Here is a 23989-nt window from a genome sequence, read left to right as displayed (position 1 = left end):
GAGACTTAACCACTGAGCCACCCAGGTGCCCCAGACTCCATGGTTTTTAAGACACACTTGCCATATGTGGACATAGGGAATACTGTAGGAGGAGCAGGTTTAGGTGGGGCTTGACAGATAAGAAATCTAAATGGAAATATTGAAAAGGGAGTTGAGCATATAAGTCTGGAGTTGGGATTTAAGACAATATAAATTTGGGAGTAGTTAGTATACAGATGATTATCAAAACAATGCAATCACCAAGGGAGTTTCTATATAGAGAGAAGTGTTTGATGACAGAGCCCTAGGCACTCTAACATTTTTGGTTAGGAAGAAGGAAGGGGACAGTAAAGGAGGCTGAGGAGGAGGAACCAATGAAGAAAGTAAGAACAGAACCAAGAGAGCAGTGTCTTGGAAATAAGATGAAAAATGTGTTTCAAGAAGAAAGTAAATAATTCTAACAAATAGTGCTAATGAGCCACTACATTTGACCATGTTTAGCATCAGTGACCCATATAAGAGCAATTTCAATAGCAGAGGGATGAAAGCTGACGAGAGTGGAGAATATGAGCAGAAGTAGAGATGATAAATACGTACTATTCTTTTAAATTATTTTTCTTAATTCTACCACTTATTTCTACTACCTCAGGGAAATAGGGTAGTAGCCAGAGAGGCATATGGGAACAACATGACTGTGTTTTGTTTTGTGATGAGAGAGAAAGCAATGTACTTATATACTCATAGGAATTTGTTTTACAAACAAATTTGTAAAACAGGGGAAAGAAAAGATAATTCCCGGAGTTCTATCCTGGATAAAAGAGAAGGAATAGGATCTTGAGAATAGGTAGAGGGCTTGGGCTTAGAAGCACAAGTAGAAACGGGGAGAGGAATGGGTGCCTGGGTGGTTCAGTGGGTTAAAGCCTCTGCCTTTGGCTCAGGTCATGATCCCAGGGCCCTGGGGTCAAGCTCCGCATCGGGCTCTCTGCTTGACGGTAAGCCTGCTTCTCTCTCTCTCTCTGCCTGCCTCTCTGCCTACTTGTGATCTCTGTCTGTCAAATAAATAAATAAATAAATCTTAAAAAAAAAAAAAACAACCCAAAAAACGGGGAGAGGAAGACTGGATGGATACAGACAGAAGAAGATGTAGTGAGAGAGTCATGGAAATTCTCTTGTGATTGCTTCTATATTCTCAGTGAATAGGAAGCAAGGTTATCAGCTGGAAGTGAGGAAGGGGAGGAATAAAGTTTTCAGAGAAAGATTCATGAAACAGTAATTTAGAAGAGTAAAAGAATGCACAGATTAAGGAAATGTCTGGACAACACTATGGACCCATTTAAAATCAGTGGTCATAAACTTAAAATAAGACCAGTTACCATGCTTATGTTTCTTTTCATCATGTTCAGCAGTGTGGGCATGCACTGAGGAATCAGAAAATGACAATGAACTACTAAGTTTAGTGTTTTGCTATCTGTGTGAAATGAAGGGAAAGAGAAGTTTGAGCATGTATGTGAGGGAATGATTATAATGATTCACCAAGAAATCAGGAGGAAAACAAGGCTACCAGGAGAATGAAAAAGTGGTAGGATCAAAAGTCCTAGTGGATCAAAGAATTATTGGAACCAGGATACTAGAGAAAATAGGTTAGCAAGACTGATGATGGTATTGACAGCTGCCTGAAATTGAGATTATGAAGAAGGTATAGTTACTGGCAATGATAAGGTTTAGGGTATGGTCTTGGGATTGTATGGCTCAATTATGTGGGAAGATGAGACTATTAAAAGAGAGGAAGTCAAAGAACTGAGAGGCTAGGTTTTGGAATGATCATCTGTGTGGCTACTGAAATTATCAAGAATTATGATAGAAGCAGTAACAGAAAGCAGTATCACTCAGCCAATAGCCAAAATCTTCAAGGAAAGAGCGGGGTTGATACAGAGATCTACAAATATCAAAACCAGAAGAGTAGCTGATAGTATATTTTGACAGCATGAACTTTAAAGCTGGGGGGTGTTTTAGGAAGGAGGAAAGGATAATGATATAGAAATGGCAGTGAAGAATAAGTGGGACCCCCATTGCTCCATTAGGTATAGAGACCTGAGAGCTAAATCAGCCACAACTTGAAGCAAGATGTTGCAGAAGAAACAAAATCCTCAAATGAGAACCAGTAACACAAGCAACCAGTATGATAAGGAAGAAACTACCAAACTAGAGGCATGTCTTTATATGCTTTTGACTCTCTATGCCAATCCCAAACCAATACTAAATGGATGATGTGTTGTGGAGATTAGAGGAATGCCCGTAAAGTGTAGCTTAAAGAAGTGGCAAAACTATAACTTTTCAAACTACTGTTACTTTTGTTGCTTTAGGTATACTGACAATCAGTTATGGTACAGTAGACGAAGACCTGGCCGGAACAATAATTTAAGTGATTTTCTCCTTGAGATTAAAAATCCCAGATTTATCACTTAAACTAGAAGGACCACATGTAAAATCAATATCTGACAAAAAATCTCCTACCAGTAAAGGTTCCCAATGGGCTAAAGAGCAATCAGTTGCCAAGAGCAAACAGCCTGAGTTAGATGAATTAAAACTGACGTGAATAGTGATGCTCAGTGTTACCTGCAGGCCAGGGGCTCAAAAGGCAGAGGCTCAAAAGGCAGAGTGTATAGTATCACTGTACTAGATTTGTCTTAAAATGGGCCAAGGGTCCTAGCAGTAATTTGGGAAGATAATCCAACCTAGGTATCTGCTGTATAAAAAAATTTGAGGAAAACAGAGAAAAGGAAGAAAAGCAATTGTCAGGACATTTTTAAAAGCTGTTTTTAAAAATAAATAAATAAATAAGTAAATAAATACTGTTTTTTGCAGGCCTTCCATCCTTCCCTTGAGGTAGGCCTTCTAAGCTAAAATCAACCCCAACTGAGGATCCATTAGTCATGCAGAACTTGAAAGGTAAAGAGGATTCATGCAGAAGGCTCTAGGAATTTACAGTGGGCACTATAAGAACACTCAGATATGGAAAAAGACACAGCACCTCCAAAATGTCAAAGGTAAAAAGCTTACCCTTATTTAAGGCTTACTCTTATTCAAGATAAATAAAAGGACAGGCTTTTCTTACTGAGAATGGCAATACTGACAGCCAACTGTCTGGCCACCTTTGTTCTAGAGCTTTACCCTCCCACCTTTTGGAGATCTGGCACAGAGACCCCAGAAGGATATATGGCTCACCTGGGCTGTGACTGGCATTCTGGGGAAGTGCATTGGTGATGTTGGGCAGCTCATGCCCATAGTTCCCATCCTCCAGGGGACAGACATCCAGGTCACTCCACTTCTGCAGCTGCTGTAGCCAACAGGACTTTTCCTCCAGTTTGCAATGTGGATTTAAAATGATGCATACCCATAAGGCCCCTGGAAATAAAGCAACCAACAATCTTGATATCTTTCCTCTGATCTGTCAGCTTTAATTTTTCAGGCTACTCTTTTCTTCCATTTCTGGTTGGTAGGAAGAATCTCCAAAACATCAGCTTTTCTCAATATAAAAAAATAAAATCTGCTAAAGTTTTCAGAAATGGCTTATTTTTCCTCCCTAAAGCTTTCTTAAAGCAGTGATTATCTGGATATCTGGATGTGTGCCTGTAATGATGAATAAGACAGATTTGGACTTGAATTCTGATCTCAGATTTGTAGTCCAACATACTATTTATTAAGAGCTTTCTATGTTCAAGGCCTATTCTCCTACTGGAGAATAAGACACTGTTCCAACCCCTGAGGAGCTGCCCAATGAGGGAGATAGACTAATAAATATAAAGTCAATTGAATAAAATGAGTGTTAAGATAAAGATATGTTGGGGTGCCTGGGTGGCTCAGTGGGTTAAAGCCTCTGCCTTCAGCTCAGGTAATGATCTCAGGGTCCTGGGATTGAGCCCCGCATCGGGCTCTCTGCTCAGCAGGGAGCCTGCTTCCCTCTCTCTCTCTGCCTGCCTCTCTCCTACTTGTGATCTTTCTCTGTCAAGTAAATAAAATCTTAAAAAAACAAAAGATAAAGATATATTCATGGTGGGGTGCCTGGGTGGCTCAGTGGGTTAAGTGTCTGCCTTTGGCTCAGGTCATGATCCTGGAGTCCCAGGATTGAGTCCCGCTTTGGGCTCCTTGCTTAGCAGGGGAGTCTGCTTCTCCCTCTGCCTCTCCTACCCTGCTTGTGCTCTCTTTCTCGCTTACTCTCTCTCCATCAAATAAATAAATAAAATCTTTAAAAAAAGAAGGCATGTTCAGGGTATAATAGCAGCATATAGGAAGGACACTTAGCAGAAGGACAGAGGTCATAAAGGAGGTGCTCAGAAAACATCAATTTTTGATTAGTTGACCTTGGATTTTTTGAACTTCAAATCCCCCAACTGTAAAACTGACAGCATAGAAAAACTACTCTGTAGCGATAGTGTGACAATTAAATGAAATAACATTTGTAAAAGGCCTAGCATATTACTTGGCACATAGCAGAATTTTAGTATTTCCTTTTTCCAAGAAAATTTATTTCAACTTGGATTTTGATACTGCTGATCAACCATGATGCCTTAAAACTATCACATTCTTCGATCTTCTCTGTCACTATAGCTGAGTATCACATTTTCCATGTAACCAATAGCTACTGTTTCTCTTACCATCTCACTTTTCTTTTAAAGCAAAGCTGCCTCTTTTCAAGGTTGGCTATGTGACTGCGCCAGATGTATTCTCAATCTCAAATCTGCAAAAAGCCTGGCTGCAGAATATCTTAAGTTTAAAATCCTTTGGGATGAAGCTACATCTTTGGACAGAGGTACTTTCAAAAACTATTTCAAGCCTGTTAAGCTCAAATAGGAATGTTTTAAAGGATATTTTTAGCCTCAGTATCAGATACTACTTGAAATATCAGATACTACTTGAAAATGGTGAAGATGCATTTCTATTGACTCAGTTTTAAAAATATACCATGAAATATAAACTATACTATGTAATAAAATATATTATATTATGATGACTCTCAAGAGAATTATAGTTAGGAGTCACCCAAATAATAATTAAAGCATGGCAAATGCTATCACAGACATACATAAAATCCTATGACAATATATGTTGGAGCAATGAATTCTGCATATGGGGTCAGAAGAAGCTATAGAAAGGATATGACATATGAGCCTGAAGAATAAACATGAATTAATTCTGGTTAAAGATACCTAACGACTTATAGCAGCAATGGCCACAATAGCCAAACTACGGAAAGAACCTAGATGTCCATCAACAGATGAATGGATAAAGAAGATGTGGTATATCTATATCTATATCTATATCTATATCTATATCTATATCTATATCTATATCTATCTATCTATCTATACACACACACATACACAATGGAATACTATGCAGCATCAAAAGAAATGAAATCTTGCCATTTGCGATGACGTGGATGGAACTAGAGGGTATTATGCTTAGCAAAATAAGTCAATCAGAGAAAGACAACTATCATATGATCTCCCTGATATGAGGAAGTGGAGATGCCACGGGGGCGGGGCAGGTTAGGGAGGTAGTAAAAGAATAAATGAAACAAGATGGGATCAGGAGGGAGACAAACCAAAAGAGACTCTTAATGTCACAAAAGAAACTGAGGGGGGTTAGGGGGAGTGGGGGAGGGAGAGGGTGGTGGGGTTATGGACATTGGGGAGGGTATGTGCTATGGTGAGTGCTATGAAGTGTGTAAACCTGGCGATTCACATACCTGTACCCCTGGGGCTAATAATACATGATATGTTTATAAAATATAAAAAATTATTAAAAAAAGACATGTACACATAATTACTAGCACTTAACTAGCATAAGGGGTTTTAAAAAATGTGTTTACATGTTTATATCCTTCTCTAGAGTGTTCACTCTTTGAGGACAGGGACATTGTACTTATTTTTGTGTTCCCAGTGTCTGGCACAACTTGGTACTCAATGAATGTTTGTAAAATGAAAATAAAAGGAACACAATTATTTATCAAAAAAAAAAAAAGATACCTAACCACTACTTCCTTCTGAAACCTCACTAAAATGAAAATAAAGGGATAAAAATAGGCATAAACTCACACAGTTACAGGGAATGGGAGAGATAAAACAGAACAGCCACAGAATTTTAGAATTTGTAAAGTCTGTGGATGAATGATAGCTGACTTAGAAAAACAAAGTTGACACCTCCACCAGCAGTTAGGAAAACCCAGAAGCACAACTGATTCAGGCTGCAGAACCCTGCTGAAAGTGGAGATGAATTTAGTAAAATTGGTTAGAAATTTGTCAAAGTGCTCAGGTTTGCAGAATTCCTCCTCTGTTCAGAGTATCAGAGTGCCTGCTCCTTTCCTTGCCTGGATGAAGACCAGAGTTTTACTCACTGGGAAGGTTGATTCAGACAGGCTCTGGATTGGAAATATTATGCACAGTCAAGAGTGGGGTGTCCTTCCTAAAAACTGAGGGATTAGGGAAGATATATATATTGAACAAATGGATACCTCCCAACCCAACCCTCTTTCTCCATTTGATTCTAAGAAGACTGTGACAAGTTTATAACTCAGAGACAAGAGACTGGAGGATTCATCTCTGGAAATCACGCTGGGGGGAAAAACATATAGCACATACTGTAGTTTGGGCTCTCCACTGAAGAAAAGCCCAGTTAGATCATCCTCAGTTAAACTGACTAATTAACAAGGTCTCTCTCTCTCTCTCTCTCTCTCTCAAACACACACATGCACACATACACACAGAGCTTCCATCTAGCTCTTAAGTATTATTCTTAAATAGGATTGGGTAGCTAAGAAACATTAGATATATAAGAAAAGCATCTTACATAAAGGGCAAAGAACAAAGCAAACAGAAGGAAAACCTTAAGGGAATACCAAAAAGGCACAGGTCACAAAAAAAACTTAAAGAGAAAAACATTTCCAGTTGATATTCTCAAAGTGAGAAAATCCTGCATCTATGAAGAGCAGGATGCAACAACAACAAAAATGGGCTCTTGGAAATTAAAAACATGATGACAAGAAAATTTATTGAAAATTAACAAAATGGTGGATGGGGCGCCTGGATGGCTCAGTTGGTTAAGTGTCTGCTTTGGTTCAGGTTGTGATCCTGGGGTTCTGGGATTTAGCCCCACGTCGGGCTCCCTGATCAATGAGGAATCTGCTTCTCCCTCTCCCTCTGTCCCTCCTGCTCCTGCTCTATCCACCTCATTCTCTCTCTCTCTATATATATATTTTTAAAGATTTTATTTATTTATTTGAGAGAGAGAGAAAGAGAGAGTGAGAGAGAGCATAAGAGGGGAAAAGTTCAGAGGGAGAAGCAGATTCCCTGCGGAGCTGGGAGCCTGATGCAGTACTCGATCCTGGGACTCTTGGGTCATGACCTGAGCTGAAGGCAGTGGCCTAACCAAATGAGCAACTCAGATGCCCCATCTCATTCTCTCTTAAATAAATAAAATCTTTATTAAAAGATTAATAAGATGGTTAAAAGATAAAACTGAGAAACCTGGAAGATAAAAGACAAAAAACAAAAACAACAAAACAATGAGAGAAAAAAAAGTAAAATTAGAGACTCAATCTCCATTTAGTATGTTCAGTCACATAAAATAATCTAACAATTTTACTATGTTGTTAGAGACATCCCTCTGGAACCCTCTATTTTCTTATTCCTGTTACAGACCCTCCTCTAAGCCTGCAGCATAGTAACCTAGAAACTAATATCCAAATAACAGAAGTAGTTACAGACAAAAAGAGAAAATAAAGGTGAGGAAATGAAAAAGAAAAAGAAGTTCAAGAAAATGTCTCAAATTAAAAGATATAAGTTTCCCATTTGAGAAGGCCTACTGAGTGTTAAGCAAATTAGATTTTAAAAAATTTATTTACTTATTTTTAGTAATCTACACACCTAATGTGAGGTTCAAACATGCAACCCTGAGACCAAGAGTCACATGCTCTACTGACTGAGCCAGCCAGATGCCCAAGTAGATTATTATTAGTATTATTTTTTGGTTTTAGGAGTAGAAATTTATGTATTCATCACATACATGTAATACCCAGTGCTCATCACTACACATGCCCTCCTTATTGCCCATCACCCATTTAGCCCATCACCCATCCATCCCCCCTTCCAGCAACCCTCAGTTTGTTTTCTATAGTTAAGAATTTCTTATGGATTGCCCCCCTCTGTTTTCGTCTTATTTTATTTTTCCGCCTCCCCTGTGTTCATCTGTTTTCTTAAATTCCACATATGAGTCAAATCATATGGCATTTGTCTTTCTCAGACTTTTTTTTTTTAATTTTAAGACTTTTATTCATTTCTTTGACAGAGAGAGAGAGAGAGAGAGAGAGCACAGAGGGAGAGAGAGAGGGAGAAGCATGGTCCCTGCTGAGGACCCTGGGATCATGACCTGAGTCAAAGGTAGACGCTTAACCAACTGAGCCACCCAGGCACCCCCTGAGAGACTTATTTCATTTAGCATAACACCCTCTAGCTCCACCCATGCCATTGTCAATGGCAAGATTTCATTCTTTTTGGTGGCTGAGTAATAATATTCCTGTGTGTGTGTGTGTGTGTGTGTGTGTGTGTGTGTATACACACCATATCTTCTTTTTCCATTTATCAGTCAATGGATATTTGGGTTCCTTCTAGATAATGCTGCTATAAACACTGAGGTATATGTGCCCCTTTGAATCAGTATTTTTTTATCCTTTGGATAAATACCTAGTAGTGTCAATTGCTGGATCATAGCATATTCTATTTTTAACTTTTTGAGGAACCTCCATACATTTTCCAGAGTGTCTACACCAGCTTGCATTCCCACCAACAGTCCCCCTTCTCTGCACCCTCACCAATATCTGTTGTTTCCTGTGTTGTTAATTTTAGCCATTCTGACAGGTGTGAAGTGGTATCTCATTGAAGTTTTGATTTGTATTTCCCTGGTGATGAGTGATGTTGAGCATTTTTTCATGTGTCTCTTAGCCATTTGTATGTCTTCTTTGGAGAAATGTCTGCTCATGTCTTCTGCCAATTTCTTAACTGGGTTACTTATTTTTTGGGTTTTGAGTTTGTTAAGTTTTTTATAGATTTTGGATACTAGCCCTTTACCTAGTATCCATGACAGATATGCCATTTGCAAATATCTTCTCCCATTCCATGAATTGCCTTTTAGTTTTGTTGACTGCTTGCTTTGCTGTGCAGAAGCTTTTCATCTTCAAGTCCCAGTAGTTCATTTTTGCTTTTGTTTCCCTTGCCTCTGGAGACGGGTCTAGTAAGAAGTTGCTGTGGCTGAGGTCAAAGAGACTGTTGCCTGTGTTCTCCTCTAGGAATTCGATGTTTTCCTGTCTCACATTTAGGTCTTTCATCCATTCTGAACTCACTTTTGCACATGGAGTAAGAATGTGGTCAGTTTCATTATTCTGCATATTGCTGTTCAGTTTTCTCGACACAATTTGTTGAAGAGACTTTTTTCCCATTGGATATTCTTTCTTGCTTTGTCAAATATAAGTTGACCACGGAGTTGAGCGTCCATTTCTGGGTTCTCTATTCTGTTCCACTGATTTATGTTTCTGTTTTTGTTCCATTACCATACTGTCTTGATGATTACAGCTTTGTAATACAGCTTGAAGTCTAGAATTGTGATACCTCCAGCTTTGGTTTTCTTTTCAACACTGTTTTGGCTATTTGGGGTCTTTTCTGGTTCTATACAAATTTTAGAATTGTTTGTATCAGCTCTGTGAAAAATGTGGGCAGTATTTTCATAGGGATTGCACTGAATGTGTAGATTGCTTTGGGTAGTATAGACATTTCAACAATGTTTGTTCTTCCAATCCATGAGCATGGAATGTTTTACCATTTTTTAAAAAATATTTTATTTATTTATTTGTTAGAGAGTGCACAAGAAAGGGAACTGGAAGGCAGAGAGGGAGTAGCAGTTTCCCCGCTGAGCAAGGAGTCCAATGAGGGACTCACTCCCAGGACCCTGGAATCATGACCTGAGCTGAAAGGAGACTTTTAAATGACTGAGCCACCCAGACATCCTTGTTATTCCATGTTCTTGAACTGCTTTCATAAGTGTTCTATAGTTTTCAGAGTACAGATCTTTTGCCCCTGTGGTAAAGTTTATTCCTAGGTATCTTATGAGTTTTGGTGCAACTATAACGGGATTGATTCCCTGATTTCTCCTTCTGCTGCTTTATTATGCATGTACAGAAACACAACAGATTTCTGAACATTGATTTTATATTCTGCAACTCTGCTGAATTCCTGTATCAGTTCTAGCAATTTTTTGGTGGAGTCTTTTGGGTTTTCTACATAGAGCTTCATGTTGTCTCCAAATAACCAAAGTCTGACTTCTTCCTTGCTGATCTCAATGCCTTTTATTGCTTTTTGTTGTTTTATTGCTGAGGCTAGGACTTCCAGTACTATGTTGAACAACAGTGATGAGAGCGGACATCCCTGTTGTGTTTCTGACCTTAGGGGAAAAGTTCTCAGTTTTTCCCTATTGCGGATGGTATTAGCTGTGGCTCTTCATATATGGCCTCTATGATGTTGAGGTACGTTCCCTCTATCCCTACTTTCTTGAGGATTTTTTTTTTTTAATCAAGAAAGGATGCTATATTTTGTCAAGTGCTTTTTCTGCATCTCTTAAGAGGACCATATGGTTCTTATCCTTTCTTTGATCAATGTGGTATATCACATTGCTTGATTTGCAGGTGTCGAACCATCCCATAGCCCTGGAATAAATCCCACTTGATCTTGGTGAATAATCCTTTTAATGTAATTTTGGATTCGACTAGCTAGTATCTTGTTGAGAATTTTTGCATCCATGTTCATCAAGGATATTGGTTGATAATTCTCCCTTTTACTAGGGTCTTTGTCTGGTTTTGGAATTAAGGCAATCCTGGCCTCATAGAATGCATTTGGAAGTTTTCCTTCCTCTATTTTTGGGAATAGTTTCAGAAGAATAAATATGACTTCTTTAAATGTTTGGTAAAACTCTCCTGGGAAGCCAGCCAGTCCTGGATTGTTTGTTTGTTGGGAGGTTTTTGATTACTGATTCAATTTCTTTGCTGGTTATGGGTCTGTTCATATTTTTTCTTTCTTCCTGTTTCAGTTTTGTAGTTTATGTTTCTAGGAATTTATCCATTTCTTCCAGATTGCCTAATTTGTTGGCATGTTATTGTTCATAATATTCTCTTACAGTTGTTGGTATTTCTGCAGTGTTGGCTGTAATCTCTTTCATTCATGATTATGTGGGTCCTTTTGCTTTTCCTTTTGATAAGTCTGGTTAGGGGTTTATTAATCTTGTTAATTCTTTCAAAGAACCAGCTCTTGTTGATCTGTTGTTGTTGTTGTTTTTTAATTTTCTATATTGTTTAATTCTTCTCTCTTATTTCCCTTCTTCTGCTGGTTTTAGGCTTTATTTGTTGTTCTTTTTCCAGTTCCTGTAGGTTTAAGGTTAAGTTGTGTATTTGAGACTTTTCTTGCTTTTTGAGGAAGGCCTGTATTGCTATATATTTCCCTCTTAGGACAGCCTTTGCTGCATCCTAACTGTTTTGGACTGTCATATTTTTATTTTCATTTGCTTCCATGTATTTTTAAATTTCTTTAATTTCCTGGTTAATCCATTCATTCTTTAGTGGGGTATTCTTTAATCTCCATGTATTCTGTGGTCCTCCCAAATTTTTTCTTGTGAATGACTTCAAGTTTCACATTGTTGTGGTCTGAAAATATGCATGGTGTGATTTCAGTCTTTTTGTACCAGTTGAGGCCTGATTTGTGACCCAGTATGTGATTTATTCTGGAGAATGTTCCATGTGCACTTGAAAAGAATGTGCATTCTGCTGTGAGTGGGGTATTAAAGTTCCCACTATTATTGTATCATTATCTTTAAAAAAAAAATTTTTTTTAAAAAAAGGTTTTATTTATTTATTTGTCTGAAAGAGAGAGAGAGCACAAGCAGGGGTAGCAGCAGGCAGAGGGAGTAGACTCCCTCCCAAGCCAGGAGTCTGATGCAGGACTCGATCCCAAGACCCTGGGATCATGACCTGAGCTGAAGGCAGATACTGAACTGACTGAACCACCCAGGAATCCCAATTATTGTATTATTATCAATGAGTTTAAGTTTGTTATTAATTGATTTATACATATGCTCCCAAATTGGGGGCATAAATATTTAAAATTGTTCCATCTTCTTGTTGGATGTCAGACCCTTTATTATTATAGTGCCCCTCTCTATCTCTTTGTTATAACATCTTATTTGTCTGATATAAGGATGGCTACTCCAGATTTCTTTTCACATCCATTAGCATGATAGATTGTTCTCCACCAATTCACTTTCAACTTAGAGGTGTCTTTGGGTCTAAAATGAGACTCTTGCTAACTGAACATAAAATAAATAAATAAATAATAGAATAAAATGAGTCTCTTATAAGCAGCAAATCGATGGGTCTTCTTTTTTAATTAAAAAAAATTTTAATCCATTCTGATACTATTTTTTTTTTGTTTAGAGCATATAGTCCATTACATTGACAGTAATTATTATAGTAATTATTCACCAAATTCTGAATTTGGTGCCATTATATTTCCTGTAAGGGCACTGTTCCTGTAGATTGGTGCTTTTTAGTCTTTTTTGCTTTTTGTCTCTCTTTCCTGCTCAAAGGGAACCCACTTTAATATTTCTTGCAGAACTGATTTAGTGTTCATAAGCTCCTTTAGTTTTTCCTTGACTTGGAAGCTCTTTCTCTCCTATTCTCAATGACAGCCTTCCTGGATAAAGTATTCTTGGCTGCATATTTTTCCCACCTTGCATGTTGAATATATCATGCCATTCTCTTCCTGCCTGCCAAGTTTATGCAGGCAGGTCTGCTGCCAGCCTTATGCATCTACCTTGTAAGTTAAGGACCTTTTGTCCCTAGCTGCTTTCAGAATTCTCTCTGTATCTTTGCATTTTGCAAGTTTCACTCTGATATGGCTTGGTGTTGACCTATTTGTGTTGATTTTGAGGGAAGTTCTCTGTGCCTCTTGACTTGAATGCCTGTTTCCTTTCCAGATTAGGGGTGTTCTCAGCTCTAACTTGTTCAAATAAACCTTCTGCTCCCTTTCCGGCTCTTTGTCTTCTGGGACTCCTATGGTATGGATATTACTGTGCTTTGTGGAATCACTGAATTCCCTACATTTATATTTGTGCTCTAATAGTTTCCTTTCCCTCCTCTTTTCAGCTTCATTATTTTTCATAATTTTGTCTTTTATATCTTGTTGGTTTTGCATCTCAGTTATACCAATTTTTATTTTGGCCTGACTAGTTTTTAAGTCTTTTATCTCTGAAGCAAGGGTTTCTCTCGTGTTTTCTATGGTTCTCTCAAGCCCAGCTAGTATTCCCGTGACTGTTTTTCTAAATTCTTATTCAGATACATTGCTTATATCTGTTTTGAGCAAATCCCTGGCTGTGATTTCTTCTTGATCTTTCCTTTGGGGAGAATTCCTCCCGCTTGTCATTATGTCTAGGTGTCTGTCTTTTGTATATTATGAAAGCATGTTAAGTTTCTTGCTCCTGAGAGTAATACTTTATTAAGAGTAAAAGTATTAAGGGGTCACACATTGTCCGGGGCCTGACACTTCAGGAAGTGTTTCTGGTGTATGCTATATGCACTCTGCTGTTGTGTTTTGTTCTCTTTTGCATAGATCAGTCCTCCACAGAGTTCTTCCCTGCTTGCAGTGGAGAGTGTCTGGGCCTTTAATTAGATATGCTTTGATTTGTTTCTTAAGAAAAGCCTGAAAAAAGAAAGAAAGAAAAAAAGCCTGATCCAAGAAAAGAGAAAAGGAAAAGGAACAAAAAAGCAAACAAAGAGACAAACAAAAAACTATAACCCTGATTCCAAAGATAAAGAAAGAAAGAAGGAGGGGTACCTGAATGGCTCAGTCGGTTGAATATTGGGTTCTTGATTTCGGTTCAAGTTATGTTCTCAGGGTCATGAGATCAAGCCTCAGTGCTGGGCTGTGCATGGGACCTGCTTAAGATTCTCTCTCTACTTCCCCCTCTATACTTCCTCCCTCCCCCCTCTAAAAAAAAAAAAAAAAGAAAAGAAAAAAGAAAAAGAAAAAGAAATGGAAAGGAAAAGAAGAAGAAGAAGAAGAAGAGAAAAGAAAAAGAAGCCTGATCCAAAAAATGAGAAAAAGAAACCAACCAACCAACAAATGAACAAAAAACCATAAACCTGATTCCAAAAGGATAAATAAATGAATAAATGGCCTTGTCCTATTTCTATCAGAACTGAAGCTGACACTCTGGAATACTCTATGATCAATAGACTTGGTATACCTGTGTTGGTCCCCTGGGGGAGAGGCCCACTGTGCTGGCTCACAGTCAGACCTGTCCTAGTAAAGATGCCCCTGCCAGGCAGAGGGTGGAGGAGTTTGGTGTCAGAAACTCCAGCTTCCCCTGGGGGCCCTGTGTTTCTCTCTGAAGTCTGATGGAGCTCGTGAGAGAGGGCTGGCAGTGAGGATGGGAGATGGTGTCACCCTGCCCTCTTATTCCCCAGGGAGTGAACTTGAGGCCACCACAGTTGAGGAGGCCCTCAAAGAAAAGCTAACAATCTCCTCTCCTGTATTCCAGGCTTTTGTCAGATCCCTCCCCTCAACTTGTTTGTGCCTGGGGCCATTAGAACTCCCAGCACCTGCTTTGTCTGGTCTATGTGTCCTTTTTTTTTTTTTTTTTTTTTTAAGATTTTATTTATTTATTTGACAGACAGAGATCACAAGTAGGCAGAGAGGCAGGCGGGGAGGGGGGAAGCAGGCTCCCTGCTGAGCAAAGAGTGGGATACGGGACTCAATCCCAGGACCCTGGGATCATGACCTGAGCTGAAGGCAGAGGCTTTAACTCACTGAGCCACCCAGGTGCCCCTATGTGTCTGTTTTTATGCCAGTACCATGCTTAGTGATCACAGCTTTGTAGTAAAGCTTGAAATCTGGCAACGTGATGCCCCCAGTTTTGTTTTTCTTTATGCCTCCGTCAGAAAGGATGAATATCCAACTTTTGTATCAACATGGATGGGTCTGGAAGAGATTATGCTGAGTGAAATAAGTCAAGCAGAGAGAGTCAATCATCAAATGGTTTCATTTATTTGTGGAGCATAAGAAATACGGAGGACATGGGGAGATGGAAAGAAGAAGGGGGTTGGGGGAAATTGGAGGGGGAGAGACTATGGACTCTGAAAAACAATCTGAGGGTTTTGGAGGGGCAGGGAGTGGGAGGTTGGATGAGTCTGGTGGTGGGTATTATGGAGGGCATGTATTGCATGGAGCACTGGGTATGGTGCATAAACAATGAATTCTAGAACACTGAAAAGAAATTTAAAAAATAAATTAAAAAAAAAAAAAAAAGAAAGAAAGAAAGAAAAGAAAAGGAACTCCCAGCACCACAGTTCTCTTGTGTTTCATTTCTCGCTGGAGGCTGGCATTCAAAACTTCAGACCTTAAAGGACTCGGCAAAATGCAGAGCACTCCCCTCCCTCAGAGGAGAGCCTCACAGAGCTGTGGCCAGCACTGTTCTCTCCCAGAAAAGCAGTCCCACAGCTGTGCAGGTGCCTGGAGTCTACTGTGAAGCACCGCCAAAAGCTACAACCAGGTCACCTGCCCTCTGCACCCATCTCTGTCCCCTGCTGTTGAATGGCTGTTCCATCGTGCCCGGCAGGTCTTTTGTCTTTAGAGAGGCAATATACCCTTTTCCAAATGTACTTCAGGAAGGGGAACATTATCTCCCAGTGAAACCCCGGCGATCCCCACACCAAGGCATCTTGCTGTCTTGCAGTAACCCAACTCATTGGTCTCTTTCCCGCTCACAGCCTCTCTCCCTGAAAAGTCTCCCTCCCCACCACAGCACTGTGGCTTTTCTCTCCCCCAATTCAAGTTTCCAAACCTTGCAATTGTGCAGGCTGTCTTCTTAATCCTCTGATAAATTTCCCAGTTGTTCAAAAAGGTCCCCCTACCACTCTTCCATCTTAATTCCTTCAAGCAGCTTAGATTTGAAAAAAATTTAGAACAGTAAGCGATATCAGTGTGAAATTTCAGATTAATGATGACAAAGATAAAACATATGGTTCCGCCAAGAAAAGATAAGACATTCTTCTGAGCCAGAATGACCTGGTACTTCACAATGGCAAGTGGAAGCTGCAGGACATTGGAGAAATGTCTTCAAAGTTCTAAAGGGAAAGGACATGATTTCCAACCTAGAATATACACCAATCAAAGTATCAATCAAAATGAGGGTAAAATCCAGACATTCAGCAATACAAAATTTATCAACTATGGAAAATTCCTATCTGAGGAAGCTACTGGAAAGTGTACTCCACCAAGGCAAGAAAGTAAATTCACAGAGAGGAACGTGTTGCATTCAGAAAACAGGGAATACACACTGGAGAAAGAAAAAGAGAAGTCCTAGAATGAGAGTGAAGGGCAGTAGGTACCTGACTACTCTGCAGCAGGTTTAGAAAGGAAACAATCTAGAAAGACAACTATCATATGATCTCCCTGATATGAGGAAGTGGTGATGCAACATGGGGGCTTAAGTGGGTAGGAGAAGAATAAATGAAACAAGATGGGATTGGGAGGGAGACAAACCATAAGTGACTCTTAATCTCACAAAACAAACTGAGGGTTGCTGGGAGGAGGGGGGTGGGGAGAAGGGGGGTGGGGTTATAGACATTGGGGAGGGTATGTGCTTTGGTGAGTGCTGTGAAGTCTGTAAACCTGGCAATTCACAGACCTGTACCCCTGGGGATAAAAATATATTATATGTTTATAAAAAATAAAAAATTTAAAAAAAAAAAAAGAAAGGAAACAATCTAAAACAGGGATAGAAAAATAGATGGTTCCAGAAGAAATGTCTCTAACAAGATAATAAAATTGACAGATTATTTGTTGTGACCAAATATATTATATGAAGATTTTAAATTACTGCTAGACAATTTGGGTGTAAATTAATGATCACAACAGAAAAATCTGCAACCTCCCTAAAAATCAAACAGAAAACAAATGAAAGTATTAATTCCTGAAGGGGAAGAAAAGTTGTATAAGAAAGTAAATGCAGAATTAGTATACTACATGACTGTGCTACAAATATTTATTTAGTGATAATAATGTAAACATTTAATTTTGATCTAACCTCATAATATCATTATTTGAGAGAATGAGGGAAAGGTTCATGGTATGTATGTATGTATGTATGTGTGTATGAATTGGGAGTTATAGACTCAACGAGAATAAGATCTCTCATGAGAACCCTTGTTCTTTCTGCTGTGGGAAGATATAGTGAAAAGATGGCTCCCCATAAACCTGGAAGTGGGTCCTCGCTTGATACCAAATCTACCGGCCACTTGTCTTGGACTTTTCAGCCTCTAGAACCCTGAGAAATTTCTTTTGCTTTTAAGTCACCTGGTGGGTATTCTGTTGTAGCACCCCAAACAGACCAAGACAGAAACTAGTACAAGAAGTGGGGTGCTACTATAACAAATATGTGAAAGTGTGAGAGCAGTTTTGGAACTGGCTAAAGGTTGGAAGAATTTTGAGTTGCATGCTAAAAAAGCCTATGCTGCTGTGAACAGATCTTTAAAGATGATTTTGGTGAGGGCTCAGAAAGAAGAGGAGACTTGTAAAGTTTTAATCTCCTTAGTAATCCTGAACAGAGTTTTGGTAGGAATATGGAAGGTAAAGACCATTCTGATGAGGTCTCAGATGGAAATGTGGAACATGTTAGTGGAAACTGTAGGAAAGGTGCCCCTTGTTATATAGGGGCAAAGCACTTGGCTAAATTGTGTTTATGCCCTAGCATTTTGTGGAAGGTAGAACTTTTGAGTGATTAAATTAGCTGAGGAAATATGAAAGTGAAGTATTGAAAGAGTAGCTTGGTTCTTCTTGACTACTTAAAGTAAAATGTGAGAAGAGAGAAATAATTTAAAGATGGGATCGTTTAAAATGAAGCAGAACTTAAATATTTGCAACATTCTCAGCCTATACATATTGAAAAGAAAAAGAAGCCCTATCTGGGAAAGAATACTAAGGGTTTGATCCTTAGAGAGGTTTTACTATAGGAAGATAAAAGATAATATCTAGAATGTAAAAATCAAGAAAGAATAGTCATTCTGAAATATGAAGGCATATTAGAAAAAACACCTAAAGGATTTAAAATTGCATTTAAAACTGTATGAAGTGGTAATTGGCAATGTGAAGGAATGGGGCAAGGGAATACTGTTTTTTATTTTAAAGTTTGTAGCAGTATTTGACATTTTAATCTGTATACATGTATTATTTAATTTTTAAGAAGAATAAGTGATAAATAGGAGTTCTTTGGGCACAGAGATAGAAGAAGGGTGTATCCCAAACAAGGGGAAGGATATAAGCTAAGGCAAAGATGCTCTCTGGAGTCATTTTAGTCCCTTTGGATATTTAGTCTATTGGATGTTTTTTCCTTCTCCAGGGACTGTGAGCTCCTACCAATTACAGAGTCCTTTATGAACACCAGGCGACAGGAAATCCTTAATATGTAAGTGCAGCAGGTAAAAAATTTGGAACAGTGTGCATTAAGAAAGATGCAGCCACTCTGGAAAACAGCATGGAGGTTCCTCAAAATGTTGAAAATAGAACTGCCCTATGACCCAGCAATTGCACTACTGGGTATTTACCTTAAAGATACAAACGTAGTGATCCAAAGGGGCACGTGCACCCGAATGTTTATAGCAGCAATGTCCACAATAGCCAAACTATGGAAAGAACCTAGATGTCCATCAACAGATGAATGGATCAAGAAGATGCGGTATATATACACAATGGAATACTATGCAGCCATCAAAAGAAATGAAATCTTGCCATTTGCGACAACATGGATGGAACTACAGCGTATCATGCTTAGCGAAATAAGTCAAGCAGAGAAAGACAACTCTCATATGATCTCCCTGATATGAGGAAGTGGTGATGCAACATGGGGGCTTAAGTGGGTAGAAGAAGAATCAATGAAAGAAGATGGAATTGGGAGGGAGACAAACCATAAGTGACTCTTAATCTCACAAAATAAACTGAGGGTTGCTGGGGGGAGGGGGGTTGGGAGAAGGGGGTGGGATTATGGACATTGGGGAGGGTATGTGCTTTGGTGAGTGCTGTGAAGTGTGTAAACCTGGTGATTCACAGACCTGTACCCCTGGGGATAAAAATATATGTTTATAAAAAATAAAAAATTAAAAAAAAAAGAAATAAATGAAAAAAAAAAGATGCACAAATATTCAAGTCATAAAAGAGTTACTATCCCTACTTTTTTTCCCAAAGATTTTATTTATTTATTTGAAAGAGAGAGAGTATAAGCAGGGGGAGCAGTAGAGGGAGAAGCAGGTTCCCCAATGAACAGGGAGCCAGATGTGTGGCTCAATCCCAGGACCCCAGGATCATGACGTAAGCTAAAGGCAGTTGCTTAACCGACTGAGCCACCCACATGCCCCTCTCTACTTTTAGGATTTAGGAATCCTAAAGGCCTGTATAAATATAACAAGAAAGAATTTTTTCTTACACTCCCCAATGGTATCTGGGTTGCACTATTTGCTGGTTCTTCTAAAACTGATGTAGGGAGTGATATGGCCCCACCTACCAAGGAATAAAGATGAAGAAGATGTGATCATTTAGGATGAGAGGAGTGCTCAAAACAGAACTGAGGAAACATTTAAGTCATGAGCAGAGGAGAAGGAGGGATAAGTGAAAGAGAAAGAGAAAAGAGAAAAAACCAGGAGAAATCTGTGACACACAAGCCAATTAGCAATGTCTAATGCAGTAGAATGTCAATATTAGTAACACACATCTACTTTACAGTTTACAAAGTGTTTTTCATTTATAGTGAAGTCAAAGATTTTTCACATTTAACCTTTACAAGTAGAGTAAGAAACCCAAAAAAGCCATTAAACTTAGCAACTAAGGGACTCTAAGGACATTATGAATGGCAAAGATCAATAAGTAATAGGAATGGAAAATGGATCAGGTGAGTTGAGAGAGGCTCAAGAGGTAAAGAAACAGGGTGCTCATTCAAGTCATCAAAGAGTTCCTGTTTCCTAGGCATTTAGATATTAAAAAGGGGATCCCTAGAAAGTGAGTACATGTATCTTCCCTGGAAAGTTAAAAAGAAGTTTTTGGTCTAATTAAGTCCTTATGAAGTTGTTTCAAAAACATTCAGAGACGATCACATCTCTAAGAAAGAGCCAAAGCAAAAAATTCTGCAGATGTTTGCATATAATAGCATTCATGGGACTGTGTTACCAATATCCAAAAGCATATTTTCCAGAAACTTAAAAAAAGTGTCACAAACTCTAACCAAAGGTTAGCTAGCATGGAAAATTAAAAATCACATATAATTATTATATAGTAAATACAATAGTAAAATAATAGCTACAATTTATTTTTTAATGGGCCAGGCATTATGTTCAACATTTTATATACATTATCTCATTTAGTCTTCCAACTTTGGGCATCAGCAGGTCTTGGGTTGGCTATAGATGGTAGAAAATGGAACCAAGTATGACTCAGATTTTCTTCTTGAGCCGTTAGATACATCTTGGTGTTGATACCGAGATGGGGACAACAAGGGAAAAATCAGACTCTGGCAGGAAAATTAAGAGTTCAATAACGGTCTTATTAAATTTGAGATGTTTCTTAGAAGTGGTAGGTAGGTGGGCACTGAGCCTAGAGCTCAGAAGGAAGGTCAGGGCTAGAGATATAAATTTGTGACTTACCTATATTTAGATGCTATTTAAAACCATGGCACTTAGGGGCACCTGGGTGGCTCAGTAAGTTGGGTGTCTGACTCTTGGTTTCGGCTCAGGTCATGACCTCATGGGTTGTGGACTGGATCACTGGACTCTCATTGGACTCTGTGCTCAGTGGGGAGTCTGCTTGAAGATTCCCTCTGCCCCTCCCCCCCCGCTCAAATAAGTAAATCTTAAAAACAAAACCAAACCATGGGACTGAATGCGATCACTTAGGTAGAGAATGTAGACAGGGCAGTAGGTGCTATGGAGTACTCAGTATTCAAAAGGGTTGCAGAAAGGCAGAAGGGCCTGCAAAACAGACTGAGAGAAAGCAGCCAGGAATACAGGAGGAAAAACAGGAAGATGGGGTTATAGGGGCCAAGAGAATAAGTGTCAAGAAGGGCATAGTCAATTTTATTGAAAATTGCTAAGAGGTCAAATGAGATAACAACAGAGAAGTAACCATTGATTTAACAATACTGAAATCACTGGTGATTTTGACAAGAGCAACTTCAATAAAGTGGCAGAAATGAGCAATGGAAGCTCAATTATAGTGGACTCAAAACATAATGGAGGTGAACACAGGGGAAAAGGTGACTACAGACAAATTTTTCAAAGAAATATTGCTCTGACTTCTGCATAGTGAAGCAAACAATCAACAAAATTAAAAAGCAACCTACAGAATGGGAAAAGATATTTGCAGATGACATATCTGATAAAGTATTAGTATCCAAAATATATAAAGAACTTATAAAACTCAACACCCAACATCTGAATAATCCAGTTAAAAAATGGGCAGAAGACATAAATAGACATTTTCTAAAACAGACATACAGAGGGCCAAAAGACATATGAAAAGCTGTTCCACATTACTCATTATCAGGGAAATGCAAATCAAAACTAAAATGAGATATCTCACACCTGTCAGAATGGCTTAAATAAAAAATCCAAGAAACAAGACACGGTGAGAATGCAGAGAAAAGAGAACCCTCTTACACTGTTGATAGGAATGCAAACTGGTGTAGCCACTATGGGAAACAGTATGGAGATTCCTCAAAAAGTTAAAAGTAGAACTACCTGGGGCGCCTGGGTGGCTCAGTGGGTTGAGCCTCTGCCTTCGGCTCAGGTCATGATCCCAGGGTCCTGGGATCAAGCCCTGCATCAGGCTCTCCACTCAGCAGGGAGCCTGCCTCCCCCCTCTCTCTGCCTTCCTCTCTGCCTACTTGTGATCTCTCTGTCACATAAATAAATAAAAAAATCTTTTAAAAAAAGAATATTAAAAAAATAAAATAGAACTACCCTACAATCCAGTAATTGTACTACAAGGTATTTAGCCAAAGAATACAAGAATACTAATTCAATGGGAACCATGCGCCCCAATGTTTACAGCAGGATTAGCAACAATAGCCAAACTATGGAAAGAGCCCAAATGTCCATTGACTGATGAAAGGAACAAAGAAGATGTGGCATATATATACAACAGAATAGTACTCAGCCACAAAAAAGAATGAAACCTTGCCATTTGCAATGACATGGATGGAGCTAGAGAGTGTAATGTTTAGTGAAAGAAGTCAAGAAAGACAAATACCATATGAGTTCACTCAGATGCGGAATTTAAGAAACAAAACAAACAAGCAAGGGGAGAAAAAGAGACAGAGGCAAACCAAGTAACAGACACTTTACTATAGAGAACAAACTGATGGTTAACAGAATGGAGGTGGGTGGGGGGAAGGATTAAATAGGTGATAGGGTTTAAGGAGTGCACTTGTTGTGATGCATGCCAGGAGCTATACGGAAGCGCTGAATCACTATATTGCACATCTGAAACTAATATTACACTAATATTAACCAACAGGTTTAAATTTCAATAAATTAAAAAAATTTTAATAAAATGTAATAATTTTAAATAAATTATAATTTTTATATCTATAATATAAATATAAATAAATCTAAATAAAATTTAAATTAAAAAACCTAAAAATAAAGAAATATTGTTTTGAAGAGAAGAGAAATGCAGTAATAATTGGAGGGGGATGGGAATATCAAAGGCACTTTTTTTAAAGATGGACAGTATTAGTCCATTGTAGCTGATGGGATTGGTCCAGTAGAGAGGGAGAAACTAAAAGGCCAGAGAAAGGAGGTAACTGCAGAAGCAAAGTTCTTGAGAAAAGGAGATAGTATAGGCCCAGAACAAATATGTAAGAACTGCCCTGTTACAGGAACAGAGATACTTATAGATATTAACATAATATAAAGCAAAGCATATGTGTGCAGATACGGGGAGATGAGCAAACTTCGTCTGACCACTTCTGTTTTCTCTGGTTCAGGATCTGAAAGCAGTGAGTCCACTCCTCTGAATTCCTATAAACCCTCCCCAGGCCCTTCCAAGTGAGCAGGCCTGGTGAACAGTAAGGAGCCCTCACAGCAGTAAGGGGAAGCATGCACCATAGTCTAGTGTTCGACCTAATAAGGCTTCTCTTAGTATAGTGGTTCTCAAATTGTGGTCTCTGGAACAGATGTAACATCATTCTTTAGACATTTGTTAGAAATGCAAATTATCAGGCCCTAATCCAACCTACTGGATTAGAAACTCTGGGGACAGGGCCCAGCAACAAGTTTAAATAAGTACTCTCGGTGATTTTGAGAAGTTTGAGAACCACTGTCTTTGCAGAATGCGGAGGGTTTCTTGGAAGACTGAAATAGCAATTTCTCAGATACAAAAATGTCAGCAGCAAGAGCTTTTCATAATGAAACTAAGTATATGACAAATGCTTTAAAAGTACTGGCAGTCAGCTGTGTTAACTTCTTTACACATACCTTTGCCTCAAAGGCCAAGCCCAGGTCCACAGCATAATCCCATGAGTATGATAGAAATTACTCCATGAGATTCAGGCCTCAGATGAAACTGACTCACTGAGGAAGGCTGATTTTAAATTTAAAAACATGCACTGTAGAGGAAAAAAGTACATAACAAGATAGAATTGAGGGAGGTGTCGCAGAGGGATGCTTGATTTGGAGTCAAACATATTGCTGTTCCATGGGTAGAACCACCATGTGTGATCCTGAATAAAACACTTAACTTTTCTGAGCTCAGTTTTCTCATCTAAAAAATATGAAGGTGCCAAAATCTTACCTTGGAAGGGAGTCCGTGACTACAATCCTGTCTGAGTAAAGAGTCTAGAAGTAGTGCCCAAGTTTCCATGTATTGTATCA

At 38.8% G+C, this 23989-nt stretch overlaps 1 protein-coding gene across 2 annotated transcripts in view; it reads right to left on the bottom strand.

The window, feature by feature from the left end:
- ZSWIM5 (zinc finger SWIM-type containing 5) overlaps positions 1-23989 on the bottom strand; it is a 213750-nt gene that overhangs the window by 36507 nt on the left and 153254 nt on the right. For both annotated transcript variants that reach the window (XM_032361603.1, XM_032361604.1), the window contains exon 5: positions 3205-3384. In XM_032361603.1, the coding sequence (XP_032217494.1) occupies positions 3205-3384 (180 nt within the window). The remainder of the gene's footprint in view (positions 1-3204; positions 3385-23989) is intronic.

Source organism: Mustela erminea, chromosome 10, assembly GCF_009829155.1.
Source record: "Mustela erminea isolate mMusErm1 chromosome 10, mMusErm1.Pri, whole genome shotgun sequence".
NCBI lineage: Eukaryota > Metazoa > Chordata > Mammalia > Carnivora > Mustelidae > Mustela > Mustela erminea.
The sequence above is the reverse complement of the archived record's forward strand: the minus strand, read 5'-3'. Positions and strand labels throughout refer to the sequence as shown.